General features: G+C 36.7%; 2 protein-coding genes across 2 annotated transcripts in view; one reads left to right on the forward strand and one right to left on the reverse strand.

Annotated features, from left to right (window-relative positions):
• LOC104466869 (myosin-binding protein C, cardiac-type) overlaps window positions 1–10,454 on the forward strand; it is a gene marked incomplete at its 5' end in the record, with an annotated part of 25,240 nt that extends 14,786 nt beyond the window's left edge. Inside the window, 6 exons of the mRNA XM_010080422.1 lie at window positions 340–535; window positions 5,684–5,823; window positions 6,578–6,737; window positions 7,295–7,431; window positions 9,130–9,316; window positions 10,426–10,454. Of these exons, the coding sequence (XP_010078724.1) occupies window positions 340–535; window positions 5,684–5,823; window positions 6,578–6,737; window positions 7,295–7,431; window positions 9,130–9,316; window positions 10,426–10,436 (831 nt within the window). The remainder of the gene's footprint in view (window positions 1–339; window positions 536–5,683; window positions 5,824–6,577; window positions 6,738–7,294; window positions 7,432–9,129; window positions 9,317–10,425) is intronic.
• Window positions 10,455–18,287: 7,833 nt separating this feature from the next.
• MADD (MAP-kinase activating death domain) overlaps window positions 18,288–21,531 on the reverse strand; it is a 59,866-nt gene continuing 56,622 nt past the window's right edge. The window contains exons 35-37 of the mRNA XM_010080421.1: window positions 20,833–20,879; window positions 18,391–19,097; window positions 18,288–18,359 (exon numbers count right to left, since the gene is read on the reverse strand). Of these exons, the coding sequence (XP_010078723.1) occupies window positions 18,990–19,097; window positions 20,833–20,879 (155 nt within the window). The 3' untranslated portion in view covers window positions 18,288–18,359; window positions 18,391–18,989. The remainder of the gene's footprint in view (window positions 18,360–18,390; window positions 19,098–20,832; window positions 20,880–21,531) is intronic.

A 21,531-nucleotide genomic window follows, 5' to 3' on the forward strand; every position in this document is an offset into this window, starting at 1 on the left:
GGAAAGAGTACTGGACCAGCACAAGTATATTTTTTCTGGATTTGTTCTCTATATAATTTCAGTCTCTTCTCCAACTATAACTAAATGGCATCCCCAGTATGGTGCCACTAAACCACACAGATGGAAGCAAATATTTGTCTGCAAGCAAACAGAAATTTGAAAGTATTTAGAGTTTACTATCTCAATTCTGCATATTAAATTAGGCTTTCTAGACTTACAGATCAGTAAAAAAAGAAAAAAAAAACAACAAAAACAAACCACCAACAACAAAAAAAAACCCCAGAAAAATGAATAATGGAAATATAGCCTAAAAAAATAATTCTTTTTTTTTCTCTTCAGGGTAAACCAAGACCTAAAATCACGTGGATGAAAGATGGTCAAACTCTAGACTCCAAAGATGTGGGAATTCGGAACAGCAACACAGACACAATCCTTTTCATCAGAAAGGCAGAGCTTCATCACTCAGGAGTATACGAAGTCACTCTTCAGATAGAAAACATGACTGATAAAGTCACAATAACAATTCAAATTGTAGGTAAGAACCTGGCAACATCAAAATAAAGCATTTCATACAAAACAAAACAGTGGCCATACTGAGGCAATCTGAAGATCCAACTACCTCAGAATCCCTTCTCTGAGAATGGTTCATAGCAGATAACTAGGATGAAGCTCAGAGCAGGGCTAGCACATTACTTTATTTTCCTAGTATATTTTCCCAGCTTGAAATTATCTGTGTTCTAGAGACTTTCAGAAGGAGAGGGATTATCTGTGTGTCACATAGCTCTTGAGGGATTTTTTTTCTTGCATTATTTTTATCCAGTCAGTTTTTTAATCCAGGTCTAGTTTCAGAATCTAAATATCCTTTTGTAAGGAATTTCAGTTTAAGTGCATGTACAGCTACCTATTTGGTTTGAGTTTCTCTCCTGATAATCTCATTTGATGTTCGTACAGTTCGTATCAGAAAAAACATGAATAATCATTTATTCACCTTTTCCATGCTACTCATGATTTTCTAGCCTTCAGTCCTAGTCTCCTCAGTTAACTTTCTCAAGATTTAGACTCATTATTTTCAAAAACATGCCATTCTGTATCTTTGATAATCTTTATCATCTGTCTTGTTACCACTTTGAGAATGACAGAAAGAATCTGAGAGTTCTGGTGTTCTTCGGAATAGCCATATTGTCCTCAGGAAAGGAAATATGAATCCTGGAATGGATATACTCTTACTGTGTTTCTTCAGCAGATAAGGACAGTGAAGATAAAATCATTGCACTAATATACCTCTACTGTTCTGAGAATTAGAAATGACAAGAAGACAGTCTTGTTATTTTGGAAAATTCATGTTTACTGCCTTACCCTGTTAAGAGTGTCTAGTTAGCTAGAGGCTTAGTGGAGGCTCATGCTCTATTAAACAATTCCTGGTCTCTTTTCTAGTGTCGTTTTAAAGGAACACACTGCCAAAGTTTCAATAACTTCCCTTGGTATTTTGCAAGATATATTCTGAGATCTTGCCTGCTCAGATTTCATTAATGTTCAGCCAGAGCTCTTCTATTTCTCCTCATTACAACCCTATGTACCACTCTTGATAATTGTTTTTATTTCTCTTTCCCCACACTTTCAAACTGTCATCCCAAACTTCCTCTAATGTATCAATACATTTTTAGAATATGTATTTTGGCACAAAAAGAGTATTTAAACATAACTCCTAATGCTTTGGAATTAAACATATAATGCTGACTGCATTCCGCCTAAAGTTTTATAATATAATGTGGCAGAATGGGTACGCAGTGGTGCCAGCAGCAAACAAGAAAAGCATAAAAAATTGGAGCAAATAAATCTTAATACCACGAGCTGCTTCTGCTCAAGATGATGTTCAGTTCTGCAACAGCAAAATAAGTAAACAGCAACTAAAACAAAGTAATCCCAAGGGACTCGGATAAAGAGGAGTAGCACACACTACACACCAAAATATCATTCTAAAACTGGCTAAGGACTCTAGATTTTAGCACATTGCTCTCATACAGCATAGTACCACATACCTTCCACCCATTGTTTGGTACTGTAGAAGAACATAACACCTGCACATAGCATTGTCAAAGAGTTATTTCATATAGAAAATAAATGTCTGAAAAAAAGCAACTAACCTTATCACACAGATTAATATATGTCAGAGTTGGAGGACAGGTATTAAACTTTTTACTTCTTGGGCAGCTTGCTCAACTGAAAGGGAATAAGTAAATTGCATTTAACTCCTAGCCAAGAAGAGAAAGGGGTTGTAACATACACATCTACTTCAATTCTTGATTCTGTCACTCCTTCATCAGCACTACCTCTTTTCAATTCTGCCAACAGCTCTTTTTGCTCTCCCAATTTTATATTCTTTTGGCAGGAGAGAAATATGGGTGATTGAGGCACTCCTATACTGCTAGTAATGCTTTAGGTGCTGTAGAACGGCATGCTGAAAAGCCGAGCCAGCTTTCAGAGATATAATAAATCAATCAGTGATCTTTCGAGGTGTGTATGTTCATCAACTAACCTCCCTTGGCAAATGCCTGCTTGATGAAGGAGTAATGCTTGTAGCTTCAGCTCTTATGTTTTTTTGGAGTAAGGCAAGAATGCAGGTAAACAAAACTCTGCTGCTAAGATGAGTCACCTATCAGTTCCAAACAGGAGGAAAAACTTCTATTACTGCCATCACCTGCCCTCATTGCCAAAACAACTGCTGTGGTTTACTCTACAGACCTACAAATTACGGACTTTTACTATGGGCATACAGTATATTTCAAATACATACAGAAAGGTATTAGATAATGAAAGTATCTCCAATCTCTGAAAAACATGGTTCCCTCAACTTTTTTCTCCCTATACACGAATTAGTAAATGATGCCTTCCATTATGCCCTTTGCTGACCAAAACAAACCTCAGTTACATATTTGTAATTTTAACTGGAATTATTTATTGTTCTATTTATTTATTATTTGAAAATGTAAATTATCATTTCTTTTTGAAAGATAATTCACACTTTAGCTCTTCTTCCCATTCTATAAACTTCAGTAATATGCAAAAATCCTCTGATGAGCTTCTGCTGAGGGCAGCAGAATATTGCCCCCAAATATAAATCCCTACTCTAACAGTATCCTATAGAGAAAAATAATTCACTACAGATGCATCAGTAGGATTAACTTTTCCCATTCTTCTGTTCAAATTACCAGCTGGAGATGTACTGGCTGGTATGAAGAAAGGAATATTCTACAATTCTACAGAGCAATTTTGAATAGATACTCTTGCAGGTTGCATTATCCCATCAAACCAGAAAGATGAAAAATACAAAAATCCATTTAGCGAATTTATCTATCTCTACCTTTTGTAAGGTTGGCCTTTAAAAAGCCTTACAAGTATTGAGGCTTTCAGTACAATCTTTTTCTTTATTCCATCTATACCACCATGGGTAATAATGTATTAAAAATTAAAAAATGATTACTTAATACATAATTGAGTTGTTATCACATTAATCTAATAGCAGGTTAAGGCTTAAATTGTTTTTCTGTTCTTAATAAAGTCATACTCTGAAATTTTTTGCCCACAAAATCATATCTACATCTATGTACATAAACACATACATAAGAATGTCTTAAATACATACATTCCTGAAGTCTAACTCTTCCAATAGAGCACTGGATTAATGAATGATCTGCCATCCCATTGTTTCTAGTTTTGAAGGGAGATTCCCAGGTAACTGACTTTAGGTAACTAGGAGCAATAAGGCACAGGCTTCAACATCTGGCTGTCCAGTAAGGCCTCCCCAAAAAGTGTTCTTTTTCCTTACATTGCACCCAAGACTGTATTTTTCTTCCATTTATCAGTCTCTTCCTCTAGTATTTAAACCAACTACCATCACTAAGATCTCCACAGCTTTTGACACAGCATTGTGCACGCATCCCTTTAAAACAAAAAATGTCCATTGTGTAGATATATCCGTAGGTAAGCACACAGGAAAATTACTTACAAAGCTAGGCAAATACTGTAGAGGGTTATAACAGTAGGCAGACTTGAAAATCATTAACAAATTGCTCAACATCACAACAACTGTTTACCAGAGATTACAACACACTCACTCGGGCCTTGTAGAGCTTTGCCCACTGAGATTTCTAGTTTTCATACCCACACAGGTATTCATACGTAGTATCCAAAATTATTCTCTTCCAAATCAGAACAGATTAATTTATTTCATTATAATGAAGATATACATTTAGAAATATATCTATATTTTTTCTTTTGTGATTCAAGATAACAACAAATATGTTTCCACATCTGCATAAGCAATGTTGCTCGTTTGACAAGATGTCACCATTCCCTACTTCAGAAACAGGGAAGACAAAAAAAAGATGTCTTTACCTGAAGTTGGTAGCTGTTGAGAAACACAGAAGATGGCAGCTTTTCCTCTGAAATGTTAGTGTAAGAGAGGAAGGAAGAGGATGATAAATGGAATGAGAGTAATACATTCCACATTCCTTATTGAACTTCATGCAGTGTTCTAGCTGGCTCCAGTGTTTAGCAATTTGAAGGAGGACATAAAGGGTTAAAGCTCATTATAAAGCAGTCTTTGATTCCTAATTATGGCAGTGAAGAGCAAATTAGCACATTATGCTTTGACATAGAAAGTCACAGTTCCCCTCATGACAGTCAAAGGCTGGTTTATTACTGGTTTGCATAGCCTTCTTTAAGGAATTAAATTACAAGCAATCATCAGATTCTTACTATTTCCTTCATTTTCCAGCTTAGCTACAAAAAGGGGAGACAGTTTCCTTTCAGCTGTCTAGAAGGATCCCGCACTATCCTTCACTGAATCACAAGACCATCTACCCAGGCCTAACAATTGTCTCCCCAGTGGGCCCTGCAACGGTGAACAACAATCTAACATAGCAAAAAGGGGAACTAGCATCTTCAAGTTAAAACAGATAGGAACAATACTTAATAAATCTAATTGAAATGTTACAGCACTTGACTAAACAACATCAGTATAATGATCCTTAAAAGAAGGAAAAAAGAAAACTATTACAATTTTATAAAATATATTCTTCTATATATTTCCAGATATCTTAAAATGGACATAGATTTCTGCACCTCTTTGAGAGTTTGTTCTTTCTAGCTATTACAGAGAAATATCACTAGTGGGCAAGCTAAAAAGCACTGGGGCAATAGGAAAGATAGTCGGGTATATTCCCAAATAGCTGGCCTTCCTTAGCTGAGAGGAATGTATAGCAGTTGCCTTTGTTGTTTCTATTAATCTCAGTGTACCTAAAAGGCTGAGAAATTGCACTGAGGTAACAAATCAAGTAATAAAACTGTAGCAAAAGAGTCAATAACACTCATCCAAACAACATAAACTTCTTACTCTATTTTAAGGATGTGTTTATAGAGTTTACCAGGTTCCTATGTTACTAATCCTACTGGGTGGTCTGTTTCTCAGTGGGTTTCAGGACCCTCAGAAGAGTATTAAGAGAGTATTTGAAAATTTTCCGACTTTACAGTTTCAGCTTGACGTAAATGAAGCGTATTGCTATGGAACAATTATGGATTGCTATCAAGTTCTATTTTTTCCCCTGCATGGGAGGAAATGACAAAGCTCTTTCTCAGATCTTGAACCAAAAGCAAAGAGGTTTTTTTCATGTCTCTTCTGCAGACAAGCCCGGTCCTCCTCAGAATGTAAAGCTTGTGGACGTTTGGGGATTTAATGCAGCCCTGGAGTGGACTCCTCCACAAGATGATGGCAACGCACAGATCTTGGGCTACACAGTGCAGAAAGCTGACAAAAAGACAATGGTAAGAAATTGCATTGAGTCAGTGACTTGTATGGAGTTTAAACCTGCCCTGGGAACACAGAGACTTGAGGAAAACAGACGAATTAATGACTCTCAGTTGTGTGTCCAAGGTGCCCTATAGCATATCGGAGGCAGTTAGACATTGGAGAATAGAATCTAAAAAGAACCAAAAGGCTAAATATAGAACTGTATAAAATGCCTGGTAGGAAATGTAAAAAGAGAGACCTAGCCTGTCCCATCTCTGGTGGTGACTAGACAGATAGCTCTGCTTTCTTTATTTGGAATTATATTTTTCATAAATGTGGGGAAAAACTGAAGGGGAGGGAGGAAGAGTTAGACTTCAACTCAGATGCTGAGCATACTAGGTTAGATACTGGGAGAGGTGTGTATGCCAGTTAAACTGGAAAACACCTTTCTCATGGAAGTCCCCATCAAGTAGTCATGTTCTGAGGACATATCCTGTATCAGGTTTCCCAGATACGAGTAGGGCTAAAATGTAAAGAAGGTTGGGGTTTTTTGTTTGTTTTTCTCAAAATGCAAGTATTCATACATCTATCACACCAGCCAGAAAATAAAAGTAAGAAAACAGATCAGCTGGTCTTCATGGGAAGCAACATAACGTTCATTTTGCAGGCTAGTGTTAAATACCTGTCTACCTGTCTTTTCCTTGTAGCAAGAAGGATCTCTCTATACCAAAACTAGCACCATGTCTGACCTCTCATAGCATCTTTCTAAACAGTATAGTCTCGTTACAGGAATGGTATACTGTTTTTGATCACTATCGTCGCACAAACTGTGTAGTGTCAGACCTGATTATGGGAAATGAATATTTTTTTCGAATCTTCAGTGAAAATTTGTGTGGATTGAGTGAAACTGCTGCAGCCACCAAAAATCCTGCCTATATCCAAAAAACAGGTAACACATTCTTCAAAACAATGATCACAAAAATCACTAAGTACCAGAAGTAATACACTGGTAAATGGAAAAACAGTACCACTAGATGCACCACTAGAGATATTTTCATTACTTAGTAGCTAGCACTTATAAAATATTTTAGCATCAAGATCCCTTGTCTAGGCAGATCTCCTCTACTAACACAAACATTTGTTCAAAAATATTTAATCACACAGTCTTCCCAAACTATACTATTTTAAGAAAATAACACAACTGGGGGGTTATATTTACATTCTGGGGTTAAAAGTTTAAGATGTCTGTGGTGAAGACTTCCCCTGCAGACATAAGGCTTTCATATTTTTAACAGAAGCTGAAAACCCACGATTGCCGGGACTTTTTACTTTAACTAAAGCATTAAAGATATGTTTTAGAGAGAAGTGAATTTATAGATTTGTTATAAATGCCACAACTTTGAAGCTTCTCTAAATCATGCAGGCGAATTAAATGACAAATAGATTGTACACAAGTCAACTGAATTGAAAACACGGTTCTTACTGTTTTGTTTCTTTGAATTGCAGGCACCACTTACAAGCCACCTAGTTACAAAGAACACGACTTCTCCGAACCTCCTAAATTCACTCACCCTTTAGTAGACCGTTCTGTGATTGCAGGATACAACACCACCCTCAGCTGTGCTGTCAGAGGAATCCCCAAGGTACAGATTATATCCACCGTCATTGATACTCTTGCAACAAGCCAAGATGCTGCCTCAGAATTCACGCCAGTTCAGCGTGACTGGAGTGTAACGTGACTATATTAAGAAAATGTAAAGGTCACGCAATTGTCTCCCACCTCGCTCACAACTGATGCTTAACCAGAATGCACGGTGCAAGCCTTTGTGCAGGCGTGCACAGAACCAGTGGGGCAATACAGTACGGGAGGCAGAGGAAAGGACAGTCGTGGATTATGATAACACCATGTCATTGAACATGTACCATGTGTACGTAAAATCTGCTCACTGAAGATCTTGAGTAAACAACAACACAAAAAGGGACCTTCTCACAAAGTACGTTTTGTTCTCTCCAGTCTTTCAAGAAAACAGCAGCTAATGTAATGCACTGTTCCGTTGACCTAAAAGATACACAGGAACACCAGTTCTGTTATGTCAATACATCCACATAAATTTTTGGAAGTCTGAGTTATTTTGCAAAATTACATAGAACAAGACCTGCTGTCATGTGTGAAGTTTTGGGGCTTTTTTTTTTTTTTTTTTTTAAATCTCACAGGAATGTTTTCTCAGTCTAGATTATTTGGTGAAGTCTCTTCAAAGAGCACAGAAAGATGTACTTTTTGTTATTCAGGAACAAGCAGGAAGAACTATATCAGCTAGGAGCTAAAACAGGGTTTCTCAAAAAAAGGGAAATAGCCTTTTTGTCTGCAGTAAAGGGACTTACCATATTGTGACATAATCTTGTCATAAATTTAATTAGTACAATCACTAAAAATGCCGTACCCTTTTCCCTTCCCCTTCTGGCTGCTTATTTCCAGCATGGCAACTGGGATGCACTGAATTGTATATCACAGGTCAAAGACACAAGTGATGCTCTCTATAAAACAGTGCAGTAGTTTTATTTTTTATGGGTGAAGAAACAGAAAATGTTAATTCTGAAAGTAAAACAGATGAACACAGAGCTTGGTCTTCTGCTCTTTAAAGCCTATTTCTTCACTGTGTGTACTAATGAGCTTGAAATAAGCAAAAGCAGTTTGCTTTAGGTCAGATTTTTCATTTTCAAAACTTCATTTATAAAAATTAAAGGCAAATTTTCAGGTACTGGAAACAAAACACAACGGCTTGAATTGGTACAGAGCCAACCACTTTATTGCTCAGCTGAAGCCAACAGGAACTTCACCGTAAAATTCCTGAGGTTGCTAAAGATATGCTAAACAGTTTGGAAAATCCTTTCCCAGCCTAAACGTCAGCATCCCAAGTTGGACACCTGACATCCATGGGCCTTTATGATGCTTCTGCTCTAATAATCTGTGCAGTTTAATCCTCCTTCTGTATGATACTTGAAACATTCAAATATATTTTAATAAGCACAAGTAAATAACTCCTGAAGGAATGAATTTGTAGCTGGTTTGCAGAAGATTTTAAAAATTGCAATAAAATAGGGTACAGACCTACATTCTCTACATGCTATTTGAGAGTTAAAGAAAATGCTGAACATTTGAATTACTAGTTTCAGGAGTTTGTACTGAATGAGGAGAGGTTCCCTGAAAAATTAACACTGCTGTGTAATATAAAGCCCTCATAATGCATAAAGCTTTGATGGCTAAACTAAAGCCATAAGATCAGCCATAAGTCTTCCATTTTCTACCTTCTATTTTAAAATTCTTCTTTTATGTTTTGCAGCCAAAGATATTCTGGTACAAAAACAAAATGGATCTCTCTGGGGATGCCAAATACCGCATGTTCAGTAAGCAGGGTGTGTTGACCCTGGAGATCCGGAAACCCACTCCATTTGACGGTGGCTGTTATACCTGTAAAGCTGTTAACGAGTGTGGTGAAGCTGAAATAGAGTGCAGACTGGACGTCAGAGGTAATCAGATATATCTCATGGATAACACTAATACTGCAATGAAGAAATAGTAACAGCTAAACAGAAAAACAGGATAGTTCCCCTTTATCTAACTCTGACTTCTTTGGTGCTATACAAAAAGTTTGTTAATTACACGCACCAGCAAGACTGTGTTTTTCATTCTAAACTGTTATGACAGAATTAGGTTACTTGCTAAGTAATACAGGTCTGAAGGTGGACAATTATTACGCTTCTGACTTAATATTTCTTGAGAGGATACTTAGCACTGGAATGGAGGTCTGTCTACAAACACTGCATTGTGGATAATTTTATTATCCTTTGTGGCATACTCCATAATTTAAAATTTTGAGTCATTAGCCACTAGACATATGTAAAAGGTAGCGCCTGCTACATCACAAACATTTTTCAAACACGGATTTTGTTTGTTTGTTTGTTTGTTTTTTGTCTAAAGGGGCAGGGGGAAAGAAGTCACATTTATAACACAGTAAGAAAAAGTGACTAAATATTTTTGGTAAAGCTGCTCCTAATATATCTATTTGCCAATATGAGCCTATATAGCACCACTGTAGATGCTCCTAAAAACCAGAAAAAGCTGTAAAAGTGACCTGCATAACAGCCATTGATGGAGATCCATCTTCAGCATGGCAAGCCGGAAGGTATTTCTACACAGCGCAGAGTTCAATATTCTGCTCCGTGCTAAGTCAGGAATGTGTACGCAGTACACCTTGCAGCGCTGGGCACTGATGTCCTCACTGAGGTCTCGGCAGCAAGCAATTTTGCTGCATTAGTACGATGCTGAACTCAGACTAAGCACTCAGAAATGCCTTGCTGATCCACGCAGCAGCATGTTAAGACACACTACTTTCAGTTCAATGGCTAGCTCAAGTATTTCTGTTCGCTGCTATACCATACAGGGTAAACATGGCTCAAAGCTTAATATTATCATCTTCTGAAGCTTGCTAATGTTCCTACATTACATTTCCTTGGAATTATCAGATAAAAGCAACTACTATAAAGCTTCCATATTTCACCTTCAGCACCAAGTCTCAATTTAAAATTAGCACCCTTTAATGTCTGATAATATCTTAAATCTTTTTTTCATTCTCCAGCACCTCAGTAAAACTCTGAATCTCAATTCATCTGCAAGTCAAGGTATGAATCCAAATAATTCAGTTGGATAAAGGAGCAATGTCTGTTTGGTTAGATACAAGATTAAACAGTGGCTAGATATTAATGTTAGAGACTTCATAGGTTTTTTTAATAATATTGGGGGGGGGTGCTTGTTTTGCTTTCTGTTTGTTTTTTCAATAATCATACTAAGATCACATTCCTGCAAGGTAATTTATTTGCTTTATTTTAAAGTCAGGTTTTCATGGGTCTGTGCCAGTGTATAAATCTGTAAGAATAACAGAATAGTTTGTAGACTTTTTTTCTTAACTCACTATAAGCACTCCCTCTAGGTGACTGTTATTTACTAATATAGAGCTAGCTAGTTTCCATAATCCATGTGCATTACTTTAACCAAGCAAGCAGAGTTAAAATTACAATGCATCTAGAAGTGTAATGTACATTTTAGACCTTAAAAAAAATTAAGTAACTATAACAAACAATCAGGTAATGCATTTGACAATAAATCCTTCTCCCCATTCTCTGTCTCAGCATTGGAACTGAACTTGAAGAAAAATGAAGAAATTAATGAAGGATAATCAGTTATGTTTAGGAGCCCTACTCATCTTAGAAGTCATTTAATATATGTGTACTAGGAGGTGGCAATGTTTTGTAGTGTCCTGCTTACTCAGCATATTTTCAGACAATATTTCCTCTTCTCATACATCTGTTTTAGTTACATTGCCCCGGTCTCCATGTGAAGAAATTCAGGGAAATCAAGACTAAACTTTCCCCCTATTACATGCATCAGATATGTCTGAAAAAACCCAAATATTAAAATTACGTGCAAACCCAGTCCATTCCTAATGTCTGAAACTAACATAAATTCCCCACTTCTACAGATCCCTCCATTTTATCAGAATTTTGACATTCTTCATAAGAAACAATTAGCTCAGAATAATGAAACATTAACAAATTATTTTTAATATTTAGTCACTTTTCATTATACTCATCTCTGCTCAATAGAAAGTAACTTTCATTCCTACTGCTTTTACTGTCAGTCCTTGAAATATCCACTTCTGTGCTCTTGAGCGGATTTTTGCAGAACCAGGTCTGAAACACACCATTCTGGAATCTCCAGCTAAGGCTACTGTAGAGAGAAGCTTTGTATAGAAAATAGATTCTTTGATAATTTCTCACTACTGGTTTTCTAGCTTTCAAAAAAGACACCAGCAGAGAATTACATTTACTAGACGTTTCTGCAACCAATCATAGACATCATACTAATGTACAGAGATAATTTTGTACATCAGACGAAACAGTGACAGATGTAGCAAGGAAGATTATTGCACATAAATAAAAAATTTCAGAACAAAAAGCTTGTGATGAATGCAATAAATTTACTGTCATCAAATATTACTGAAGGTTTTTGAAAGCCTATGAATGGTATGTATGTATTTTTGTAGACAATTTTGTCTAATCAAATGACAGAATAGCATTTCTGGCTTCTCACCTACTAGTTTGAAGAGTATTTGGGGTGGGTTTTTTTTTTCAGATGTGCAGTAGTTATTAGTTTCTGTCTGGAAAGTCCTTTTTCATGATCACAGTACAAGAGAAGGTGGGAAGATGAAGTTAATCCAGGAAGCATCACCTTTTGGAAGAATTAACACAAGCAAATTGAAGTAATATTACTCCCCTGTCTCCAACACGCCAGTTGAGATGGGAGGGTGTGTCTGACACAGCGTGTTAGTTGTACTAAACAAGCAAATATATCTTCATAATAAAACACTGATGATAATGAGATATGTGGTTTGACTATTTTGTTACGGTATCAGAATAAAGAAGGGTACTCCTCTAAAACCAAAGTCAGTTTAGATGATCACTTTAGTTAATGCATGACCTGATCTTAGCACAAGCTGATGATCTGTGCCCTTGCTTTGCTCCTTAAATTACAAAACTTAAGTGATACAGTGGGGTGAAATGCAAGATAAATGGATTGAGCTCAAATTGTCCCAACAGAATGCTTAAAATGGTATAAAGTGCCTTACCTGTCAGGAGTTTATCTTCCTGTTCCCTCTACAAGAGGCAACCGTTCTCTTTATTGACTTATTCAGATTTGTCTAAGCTTATTATATGAAATTATATATAAAAATTAAATTCTACTTGTTGAAAATTATAGCGAGGGGCCAAGAGGTTCCCACATATTATTGTAACAAAGCTTTTCAATGCAGGGCAAGACATTTAAAATAGCTTCAGCACACCTCACCTGCAGGTTTCATTCCTTCTAAGAAAGGATTATTGTGCTAGCTCTTCCAAGGGAGATCTACAATTGAGTAGAAGGAATAAAAATCCAAGAAAATACTAGTTGATAGCATTTTTTCCTTAATTTAATCATACAATGACCATTTGAATGAGAGCAGCAAGGAAAAAGATGTTTCTGGAAATCAGAAAAGTAATTTATATTGCTTTTATCACAATTTATTTGAAATAAAATCCTTTTATGTGTTTAGGAGAGAGGTTTGCCACTAACATATCATCTTGGAGCAGATTTAGAAATACAAGCCATTCCTGTCTCCTTACGAATTAATTTTGCAAGAACAGTCTGCTGAGATTAAAAATAGCCCCGCTGATACCTTTCAAGTGCTTCCCAACCACAGAACTCTATTTTAGGGAAACAAAAGCTGTCAGTGAGATATCCTTTACTTGTCTTTGGGCAGGGTCCACACAGCACTCTGCATAAGCAACACATCTTAAAACAGGTTGAACTGGTGAAAGTTTAAAAGAAATAGATAAGAACAGCTTCATTTTTAGGTCCAGATATGGAAAAAGTAATCTAGGACCTGCTTTCTGTGACAGACAGAATGGTTGACAATCAGCAGCCCTAAAACCACAGATAACTGTCATAGCTATGGACATGTTTCAGTCATAATTCTGTATTAGGATGTCTTGATGGAAGAAAAAGTGACTAATCCAATATATATAAAATATCAGTGGATATGAAAATGTATGGAAATTGATAAAAGGTGGAAAAAATCAATGGAAATGTGCCCACTTTTTCACCATGGGTACTAATCTGAACTTGATTTTATGTTCTTTAGGGTTTATTTAACAAACATAGAGAGTATCACACATAGTTTTCATTGTTCTGCTTGGAAGTATAAATTGTGGGGACCAGATGTATGAACCCAGGATGTGGATGAAAGTAATTTAACCATCAGTAAGGTTGCATTTGCTTGGTATATGTCATCATGCTAATAATTGACCTAGTAATCCAGAACTACTCCAGGAAAGCATGATCATGAAAATACTTATTACTAATATAACTCTCAAACACAGTTTTGTTCTTTACTGCTGGCTTACTGCTACCAAACCCAGAAAAAAAAAAAAAAAAAACGGAAAATCCAAGCTTTTCTTCTGCTTTATAGGTTAGCTCATGTATAAATTGCCTTTAAAAACACAAGTACAGTAGACTGTGATCATTGGAAAGTCCTTAAAAATTTCTACCTGGAAACAAGACTTATTCTTCCTCACTAGTACAAGGGGGGCTAGCAGTACTGTGTATTTACAAAGCATGGTATTTATTACCTCTTGTGCTTTTTTGTTTCCTACAGCACTGAAAAACTTCAACGACTTAGACAATTTGTTAGGTTACAAGTCTGTTTTAGGCAAATTTATTGATTTTTAATATCAGATTAAATGGTTGACCATTTCTAACAAGGAGTGTAAGGAAGAGCTGCTGCTGGGAGCTATCACAGAACAGCAGAACCAAGACCGGCAATATTTTCTGTTCCCTCTGTATCACTCTTCAGCACTCCAACAAAAATAATTTGATTTAAATGCAAAGGGAGTAAGAGTGGAATGAGGCTGATGCATGACAGACGATGACAGAGAGCTTGGTAAGAAGAGGAGAGCGGAAGATGACTCTGACTGGAAGCTGGAAGGGGGCAGACACTGGTTGAGCAGGAGACTGGGGAAAAGCATAGGTCTGAACTGCTTGGGCAAAGAGGCTGGAAGATGATGCTGGTCAGGGAGGAGAGAAGAACATATGAAAAACCACTAAAGGACATAGATGGAGATATCTGATGAGAAATTGAGGTACAGAACTGAGCCTTGACTGGCTGAAGAGAGTGTAGGCCAAGAAACTGCACGGAAACGGTGAGGAATCCAAGCAGGGAGACAGGTAAAAAGGGAAGACAGCACTTTGATACCAAGAGCACTGCTGACAGACTGGCATTCACTAGAGTTAGTAAGAGAAACTGGAAATGCAAAAAAGAGTGGAGGGAATGGAAATACAGAACTAGAGTTTTCGTATACTTGAAGGAAGCAACTGTTCAGTTTTATTGGTGTATTTCCTGCTACCGTTTGTTCCTTTTTATGTGTAGCTATTCTGGGAGAAGGGGATTTCTATTTCTACGTAGGTTCCTAAACCACATTTATCACTATAGTAACTGTTGCAAACAGAAGCAAGACTGTTAGCCCTTGGCTGTTGTATATATGATTCTTTGTTGGACTGATGCTTTAAAACAAAATTAGTCAATGCTAGAACTACTATGCCGCAGAAGTTTCAAACGTTGTACACAAGTAAACAGAAAATTAACTTATAACTTACAATTATATCAAGCACATATAAACAAAAAATTAAATTATGATTTACTAACCTTGGTATAAATGTTCAGCTGATTTTTATCATATCTGAGGACAGAATCTGCCTGAAAGGTCCTCTCTAAGTCTGGTTTGTACTCAACTGCCCTCAAAGCTCATCTGTCACCAACATCAAGCTTTTAAACCTTCAGATACAGTGCTGGAAAGAGAGGTCACATAGCCACTATTATTTAAAGCATCATCTCATTTCTACAATTTCAGTGAAACAGCCACAGTGGGAATGGCTGTAGGAACTCAAAGCTGCTGTTCACACTGAACATCTTCCAAGGGTGTTACAGGGTAGGGCTGTACGTGAAGCCATTGCTGCTAGCAGAAGCAAAGTAATACCACTCAGCTGTTTGGAAATGTCTCGCCCTCATGAAAAGCAGCCATTTTTCTCACAGAAGGAAGATCTCGCCTCAGAGGCAACATCTTCTGACTTTCATCCCTTTCACAGTCAAGGAGAACTGTGATGTAAATATTGCTCTTTGTGAGAAGCCTAGTTTCTATTTTCTGTCTAGTTCTGAATTCAGTGGTAACAGGAGCCTGTGTCTGTCACAGGGGCAAGCGACGGGTTTGTTCCCATTCTAGGCAACTGCTTCCTTGTTAACAATACTCACAGTGGGAACCAAAAGCCCTCCTCTGGCATTAGCAGCATGATTCTAGAAACATCTTCAATGTCTTTGCAACACAAACGTTCCTAAGAAGGCTTAGAATCATAGCTATATCTTTCCATCCACTTTGATCACCAAGATAGAACTTCAATTGGAATCAAACATTTTTAATGATTTACATTCACTAGCAATTTAGCTTTTGAAGGCCGAGATGAATATTTCATCTTACAAACTCTGCTACCCTGAAAGTGCCAAAGTAGGAGCTTTGGGATTATCTCCGTGTAGGATATTTTTCCAATGGTTTTCTTAAAGTAATGAACTCTTTCCTTCAACAGACATCTTCAAAGTCTTTTCCTGAGATATCTTTAGTAAATATCACTTAGTAAGTACCACTTCTGTGACCCTCACTAATGTTAAAAACTTTAACATGTGCACCCACTCATACTAGAAACTGATACTGCATTCACAAACAAAACAATGGCGTTTTTTTTGGAACATCACAATGCAAGTTCTGCAATCCTGAAGACAGCTAAATTCATAACCCTGGTTCCACTTTGAAAACTGCCAGAAAGACCAGTCACAAACCCCAGTGTTTGGAGAGAACACTTAAAGGTCATTTTGAAAACCAACTTCCACAAACAAGAAATTGTAGCAGAAAAAGAAACTTGTTCAGGATAAGCAAATACCTCAAATTTTAAGGCAAGTTCATTAATCTTTGACACATTTGTGTAAGTGCCTTGGAAATATCACAAGAAAATTAAAAGGTTGTAATCTTGAAATGCTTAAAAACTAAGACACAGGCTCCTCCTAGTGGGAAACAACAGAAGTAAAAACCAGAAATTCATTTAGTTCTAAGAATCTTCTATCACTATTCATTATTACCAATTATTCTCAGTCTTCCATTTGGTTCTGGAAGATTTAGAAGCCTCTAAGTTCTTACTGCTGCTCCCTTAAGATCAAAATAAGTGAAACATGACAAAACACATGCAAACCACTGTAATTATTTTTTTCCTCAAAAGTGAAGTTTACATACCTATCCATTCTTAGAAGTGAAAAAGTGAAGGTGGAAAGGATGGAAGACTGCATTCCAAAAGACTTATGCTCTTATACCAATTTTAAATCCAACCTCCAGATCTGCATTTGCTTTCCAGAGAACAGCACTGTGTACTTAGTAGTGGAAACTCTTCACGGCATGCCTTTGTCTCAGATGAACACACTACATTCCCGTAGTGAGCAGAACACCTGCCAAGTCACTATCATCAAGTACGAGAAAGATTTGTACACTTCCAAAAATTCTTCAAAACAGGCTAATTTCAGGGTTTGCAAATTTCAGTTTTGCCTTTATATTAGGAAAGAATGAAAAATCCTTTACTTTTTGCTTCTATTTGCATGTGTGCAAAAAAAATTCAATATTTCAGATGTGTCTGTTTTCCCTATTCTTGTTTTTCAGACAGTTTTTTTAAAAGACAAATTACATAGAAGAAAAAAAAACAAGTTTAAACTATTTACATGGAAAGAAATACAGATTTTCCATTTATAGCTTTTTTCATTATTTCATATATGTGCATGATGTATTTTATATATAGTTACATTAATTTCAGAATAAGTTGCATCAATACAAGAGGAAACGGCCTCAAGTTGCACCAGGAGAGGTTTAGGCTGGATATTAGAAAACATTTCTTCACTGAAAGAGTGATCAGGCATTGGAACAGGCTGCCCAGGGAAGTGCTGGAGTCACCATCCCTGGAGGGGTTCAAGGAACGTGTAGATGTGGTGCTTCGGGACATGGCTTAGTGAGTTATGTGGTGTTGGGTTGATGGTTGGACTTGATCCTTGAGGTCTTTTCCAACCTTAACAATTCTATGATTCTATGAATAGAAAGGCACAGAAGGATGAAAACCAGTTGCTGATTGAATGACATTTTATTTTCACATTCAGACAGCTGTACAGTTTCTATAAATAGATGTGGTACTATAATATTTACATCATTTCCTCACCCATTACTAGTGTATCCATTCAAAATGGTAGACACCCTGACCAAGCCAAAACAGGGTTATTTCTGGGTGCATTTACTCAGAATTCTATGTCAAAACATACATCAGTTTGCATCAGAGCATTTTTTCTAGGTATTTTACAGGTAACATTATTTTCTCTTGACAGTCTCTCCTCCCAGCGTCCTAAGAATTTTCCAGATAAATGCAGTACAGTTCAAGAACAAAAACAGGATGCAAAAAACATTCATACTCAGCCTACTTAAAATAAAGAACGTGATGGATAGTTTTAACTGTGGGAGTTTCATTATACATTAATGTAGTCTTTGCAAGATTCCTTGATGTACAGGTACAGATTGGAAAAAAGCAATAGCTTAAATAATTTGGAGACAGCATAATCCTTTGGGCTTCTGAACATGTTCTAAAGATTGCTATAGAAATATCTTCTGTATAGTTACAAACCCAAGGACATGGGTCTGCCATGTGCTTCTGCCAGTAATGTTTCCAAGTTTTACATTTCTTTACTCATTTTCTAATCCTGTGAATAACTGCCTTAGGTAGTGCTTATATGCAACTCTACTGCTGGGTTATCTACAAATGTTACCTGCACTCCCATTTGAAAATCCACACAACCCATGAGGTGTCAGGGTTTTTCACAATACACTGCCTTCAATGTTTCTCTCTCCACTTCTTTACCCACTTGAGAAGCAGTCGTTTCCACAGATGGACCAATTTCACAGCCACACTTCAGCTGTCACATGGTATTTTAAGACTATGGTAGCTAATTTGTTCATCTCTACCAAAAGGGTCTGAAGAACTATGTGACAAGAACTCCATGTTGGTGCATAAAAATGAACAACACAGAAGGAAAATCAATAAAAACACAACATTTAAACAACATGCAGGACCAGACTGCTTCCACTGTGCACATACCAGAGAATCTGAAAGCAGAAGCCTGCATTTGTGAAGTGATTTATCTGTAACAAGTACCACTAGAAACAAAAAAAAACAAACTCAAACTGTTAGTCATCTTAAGAAAAAAGGAATTCCAAAGGAATGGCCAGAGTAGGTCACTCACAGCTGGATGCTGATCCTCAAAACTGTCTGATTAACAGCTCATATAAAAACTCCATTAAGGATTAATTCAGAAGGAGACTGAGCAGTGAAGTCTCAGGTTTTTCTACAGGGAAAAACTTGAAGGGTCATACATGAACAATCAAGTTCTGATAGAAGACAGCAAAGGGAGCTCCAGTAACTGCAGTAAAAATGTGAGTACTGCATGTCAATGTGCCAAACAGTAGGTATTTCCCAATATCATGATCAACTGGAAACTGGTCGAGGTGGTTTGCTTTTGTTTTCTGCCTCTTTTCCACGAATAGCAGCCACATAAGAGAAGAGACACAGCACGGAGTAGCAGATCTCATGAGCCTACAAGAATTTAGAAAAAGAGATAATGAAATTCAGATGACTTAGTGTTTTACAAAATCCACTGCGCATTTTGTAATTTGCTGCATGTCTTCCTTCATGGAACAACTACTCTAGCTACAGATAAAATCAGGAAAAAGAGTCCCATACTACCTTATAACTGAGATAGAGAAGAAAAGCCTTATAACAAATAAAAAACCTCCTTTGGGATAAAACATTAACTACTTGATAGTATGATTCTAATAATTTTTAAGAACAGTATGCTAAACTAGAAAGTTGGCCAGCTGGCTTTAGAAAAAACATCCTACATACTTGATTTTGGCCTGTTGTATGAAGTTACAAGAAATATTCAGGGAATTGGGAGTTGAAAGAGCTAACTAAGAAGACTAAACCTAAACATTCAATACTGTACCTTGATTCATGAGATGGTGGGATTCTTCCTTATTCACAACTACCTTTTTATGCTCAAAAGTACATGGACTGTTAATCCTTGTAATTTTTAACCAACACTAGTGAATCCAGGGATAATAAAAGCTTTTTTTTCTTTTTTTAAAATTAAAAAAAAATCCCACCACCCAACATTGCATGTTTCATATGAATACCAAGCAATTTTGTCACTACCATAAAGCAGAGACTTTCACATAGCATTAGCAAGATTTACAATTATTGCTTTTAACTGACCAAGTGTGCTATTATTTAAGAGAAAATCCTCTTTTAGCATGCGACTGGCAGCACAATTCAGTGGAAGGTAAGACTTAGACTTAGTTTTTATCCTAGTTCTAATACTGGCTATTCTGGTGATCTTAAAAGTTCTTGTCCTGTAAATTGACATTTATAATCTTTGTAAAGGTAATAAGCATAACAATGCATTTTGTTGTATTATAGTACCAGCTAAAGCACTTATGTAAAATAGAATTAATTTTCATAAACTGGCTTTTCTTATTAAAAGATAAAGCTACCTGCTTCTTAAATTACATATATTCTAAGCATTTTGCTTCTAAAACATTTCTAGATTCTTCAAGTAATTTTTCTGTCTCTCTCCTCTTGAAGGACTGTGAGTTTCCATGCAATCACCAAATGTGCACACTGCACTTCAGACATAAAGTGAAGACATTTCAGTTTTGATGATAATAGTTGGTTTCTGTTTCTTCCTCGTAAGTGCATATAAGCATGATCATTGGACTATTACATGTAAAAGTGCCAAGTATCATTATCAACTGCTGGTGTTCAAAAAATGTTATAAAAACTGAACACTAAACCACAGCAATAAGTCACCTATATGTCAGGAATCAATACTTGTACTCTCTTGCATCTCACTGTTCACTTTCATGGGAAAATGGGAATTTTTCATAAACTCAGTTAGCAATCATTTTATGCCCAGTAACTAGTCTCCCTTTCCATCTGTTCTGTGGATTAAGGATTGTGTTCTGCACTGTCTTCAGTTTAACAGTTCCACTGGCTTTTATTGTGCTAAAGCTCATGCCAAACCAGCTACCTTGCATCTTTATCTATCTCAACAAAAGAGACCACACTTTCTGCACTACCTGTGAGTTCCTTTAGTTTCACAGAAACAACAATCACCAAGTTTTGTTGTCTCCTCTTAAGGAAAACTATCATAAAAGAGCAGCTGGTGTTTCACTGCAGTATTAGCATTGCAAATCCTGCAATCTTTCTGCCACATGAAAGTGTAAAGATATATTCTCTAAACAACTACCAGAAGGCATCACAGTTGACTCACCATTGGCGTCTTGTACTTGTGGCTCACCACTTCTTTAGTTTCAGGAACTAAAACCGGACGGGCAAGAGACAAAACAAAAAGTTCAAAAAACGAGAGGAAAAGGGGAAAGAAATAGCACAATGTTCCCACAGGAAAGGGAAGGGATGCACACAAACAGCAGGTGCAGGTACAGGGCACCTCACTATCCCTTACTTATAGATAATTTTCCTTCTCTTCATTTACATTACATATGTCCTTGAAGATACCAGTAATGCCATAATAAATTACTCAGGTTGGCAAAAATATTTCACTGCCTGTGTTTGGAAAACCATACTAGATACCTGACGGTTCTTAGAGACTCTGATTTCTCTCATACTACTTGTTCCTCCTAGACAGCAAAATTAATGACAAGATATGCTTAATGACAATATGCACAAATCATAAACCAACAATTCCATAGAAATTCCATACGAATTGTCAGCATGAAATTTCTGAAGATTTTATCCTTTAGATGTTTGAATCCTTCTCTGCTGAAAAACAGATCTCAGAAGAACTGTTGGACACTCTGTAGTAAGTTAGTGAAATACAGAAAAAAAAAAAAAGGGAGCTGAGGGAGAAAATTTTCTACACTGGAAGACTTTCCCAGTTCTATTTCAAGAGTTTGTCAAGACATTCTTTCTCCTGTCTAGGATGTGTGTGATGGTATTTACGTGACATACT

The sequence above is a fragment of the Pterocles gutturalis genome, unplaced genomic scaffold (assembly GCF_000699245.1).
Source record: "Pterocles gutturalis isolate BGI_N339 unplaced genomic scaffold, ASM69924v1 scaffold16029, whole genome shotgun sequence".
Taxonomy (NCBI): Eukaryota; Metazoa; Chordata; class Aves; order Pterocliformes; family Pteroclidae; genus Pterocles; species Pterocles gutturalis.